This window comes from Marmota marmota, unplaced genomic scaffold (genome assembly GCF_001458135.2).
Source record: "Marmota marmota marmota unplaced genomic scaffold, marMar, whole genome shotgun sequence".
NCBI lineage: Eukaryota > Metazoa > Chordata > Mammalia > Rodentia > Sciuridae > Marmota > Marmota marmota.
In genome coordinates, this window is record NW_026000229.1 from 15901683 (window position 1) to 15905219 (window position 3537).

General features: G+C 39.6%; 1 protein-coding gene across 2 annotated transcripts in view; it reads right to left on the bottom strand.

The window, feature by feature from the left end:
• Hacd3 (3-hydroxyacyl-CoA dehydratase 3) overlaps positions 1-3537 on the bottom strand; it is a 35407-nt gene that overhangs the window by 19609 nt on the left and 12261 nt on the right. For both annotated transcript variants that reach the window (XM_015480527.2, XM_048793469.1), the window contains exons 2-3: positions 2539-2581; positions 449-522 (exon numbers count right to left, since the gene is read on the bottom strand). In XM_015480527.2, the coding sequence (XP_015336013.1) occupies positions 449-522; positions 2539-2581 (117 nt within the window). The remainder of the gene's footprint in view (positions 1-448; positions 523-2538; positions 2582-3537) is intronic.

Here is a 3537-nt window from a genome sequence, read left to right on the forward strand (position 1 = left end):
TATTCGTCTACTGCCCCTGAGCCAAAGTCACATGAAAGCAACGTCCCCCCCCCGCCCCGTGTGGGCTTCTTCTTCCCCTATGTAACTCTGATCTCAATGGGTGCCATACTCCTCTGTCTCACTAAAATTGGAGAATATCAGAGATGGAAGGGATCCTTGAGATCACTGGGTCCAATCCTTTAACACATGAATAAAACAGAACCCAAAGATGTGAAGAGACTTTTTCAAGCTCACATTCCTAATAAACGGTAATGCCCAGATTTAACTTAGATTCTCCAACTTTTCTCATTCCTCAGCAGCTAAAACAGAGGCTCTGTTTCAAATAGAAGAACTATATCATTCCCCTTAGTTTTTTATCTTTTCTCCCCAAGCCCCTGCCCCTCATTTCACTAAACTACTACTATTCATTTCCTAAAAAAGGAAAAGAAGTGAAACGGAAAAAACATACCTCTGGCTTCACAAGATCTAAGAACTCCAGGTGAAATTCATAGACATTGTCTCCTTTGGCACCATGTCCCTGAGCTATGAAGAAAGAAATGTGAGTTACTTTGAACTTGAGCAGAGTAAAGCCACCAAAAGTCAGCTTGGAACAGTTCTTCCCCATATATATGCAAATATTAAGGGGTCTTGTCAAAATGTGCGAGAGCTTGTGAGCTACTTGACAGCCAGATGAGCCAAAATTGGACAAAAGTTTATCTCCAAATGTCCTCTGCTGGTCAGTTTCAGACCATTTACTTAATCTTCCAAAGCAGCCTAGATGATGCCCACTACAAATAATAGGCAAGAAAAAGAATGTAAAAAGCAATGCCAAAGGTGTTAAAGTTAATAACTTTAACTTTCATTTACTCTGGTTCTAAATCCAGAGGAGAGACAAATCAGGTAGATGTACCATCTTGACTGTGGTTAAGGAAAGTTACAGGGTACATGAAAATGCTGTCTTAAAGACAGCTCTGAATCTAAAACCTCCCAACCAGTAACAGAGAATGAAGGGAGAAGCTAACTTAACATATCCCAAATGGAACAAAGAAAGAGAAAGACAACCTTCCTCAGCTCTTGGAGGACATGTGGAACTGGGAAGAAAATCTCTGGGTTGGCCATCCCACAGTCCTGTTCTTTGATATGGCTCCTTTCCCAAACCAAGCAGTGCATCATGCCCAGCTCCCAGTGACTGCTAGCCCCAGGCAGCTACACTGGACATCTCTTCCCCTCTACCTTGTGCTCATTTGGTTCCCTCCCTCCTAGGGTTCTCTTCCCTCATCTGGTCATATGTAATGTGAGCAGCCTAATATTTGGTATGGTTAGCTATTATTCTCTAAGAGTATAAGTTCTTTAAGGTTGACATAGTCTATAAGCTCAAAGTGGTATAATACTTTATTATCATTTAAACTTTTTTTTTTGGCGGGGGGTGGGGGGCAGTACTGGGGACTGAACCCAGGACCTGGTGCTTGCTATTCAAGCACTCTACCATGGAGTGTAGATTAGATTCTCCAACTTTTACTCTCTAGCCCATTTAAATGTATTAAAATCCCAAAAAGTTTGAGCTGTTTCTACCATTTCTCTCATCTTGAAAAGCAGATACAAAAGCCAGGTTGTACTTTCATGGGAGAATATTAAGACAGGAGAGATCCCACATAAAGCAGTAACTCTTCACTCTCCAATAACATCAGGAACTGAAAGAGGGAAGGGAGCAGGGAGAACCCACCCCATGGGTAATGTGAATGCAGACCCACCCTCTCAGGCAGAGCAGTAAACCAGCTAAGGTGCTGAGGAGAAAAGAGATGGACCTAGAACCTCAGAATCAAGAGATTGTCAGAGATGGAAAAGCCTTAAATATCAGCCAGAGTACAGTGTTTCTCAAAATGGTTTGCAAGTGTATTATCAGGGAGCCACAAAGACTCATCAAGAACATTTTTACTTTTCGGTTTTTATTGGAATCTTAAAACATACAAACAAACAAAAGCAGAACGTTCTGGATCATCTCAATGGGGATCTTATAATCAAGTACTGCCGTGCAAGTTCAGAGGCTATTTATGTCTGTGATCACAGCTGCAATGGAGTCAGATATCACTTACAAAGACCATACTTAATTTTTCAAATGTTTCTCAGTCTGGGTCCATGAACCACTGAGGATCCTCTGGACATAATCTTAAGTATCTACGGGTTCTTGAGTTTGAGAAAGACAGATTATAGCCCAACACCTTCATTTTATAGGACCTAGGAAGTCAATAAGTTGTTCATGGTAGTGGCAGAATTAGAGTTAGAAGACTGATGTTCTGATTTCTGACCCAAGATTCTGATTTGTTTTGTTTTGTTTTCCCACTGTACATATGGCCTATCCAAGGGGGAAGTAGGGTTTTAAACAAATTCTTTGGCTTTTTCTAGTCGTATATTTCAAAGCAATCTAATTTACCCCAAGAGCATCAAAGGGGTGAACATCAATACAAATTTAATAAAATAGATTTTTTAAAAATAAAGGAAAAACACTACTATGTCTCCTTTTCCATGTAGCAGGCTGGGCACTCTTACATGGATACTGACCTTTGAAATGCAGCACATTTTCAGTGATGCTGATGGCAGGGTTCTGTGAATATAGACCAAAGATACAAGAAGGCATTTTAATGAAAAAAATTCAATTAAATCAGGAGCTTCTTCCCACCATTTTCTCCCTAGGGAACTTAACCTGTTACCCTATTCCCTAACAGAGAATAAATATAGTGGTTTATTCACAACTCTGTAAAAGGTATCTCTATATCTGTCTGTACCTATCTGAGACAATAGGCTTCTCCAAGGAGGATTGTAAACTGCTCAAACTGTGCAGAACAATCAAGTACTGAATCAGTCCATTCTGATAATGACAAATGATGCAAGACACCATGAGAGATATTACAGAGGTGCACAAATCTCTAAGACTCAGCGGTTGAGCTATAGAACACAGAATCCATAGGAAAAGATGAGTCATTTCCTGTGAGAAAATACCAAACAGTTATCAAGAAATATACACTCAAGGCCAAAAGAGTAGTAAAAGGCAGTAAGTGTTATGAAAGTTAAAAAGAAAGTAAGCACAATGGAAACAGAATGGTTGGGAAAAGTATCTCCAAGGTGAGACCTGTACTGTAACATGAAGAATTAATTCATCTCAACAGCTAGAAGGAATGGCTGATGATAACAGGTGGTTCATTGGAACATACTGTGCCCATAGTCTAACTTAGCCTCAGACTCTAGAATCTGCAACCTAGAAGAGTTCAAAATTCTCCAAATTGTTCATTTATTTCCAGAAGCTGCTACATACCTTCAGCAGCATAATTTATTTATTTTTTTTTTAATTTTTTATTGTTGGTTGTTCAAAACATTACAAATTTCTTGATATATCATATTTCACACTTTGATTCAAGTGGGTTATGAACTCCCATTTTTACCCCATATACAGATTGCAGAATTACATCAGTTACACATCCATTGATTTACATATTGCCATACTAGTGTCTGTTGTGTTCTGCTGCCTTTCCTATCCTCTACTATCCCCCCTCCCCTCCCCTC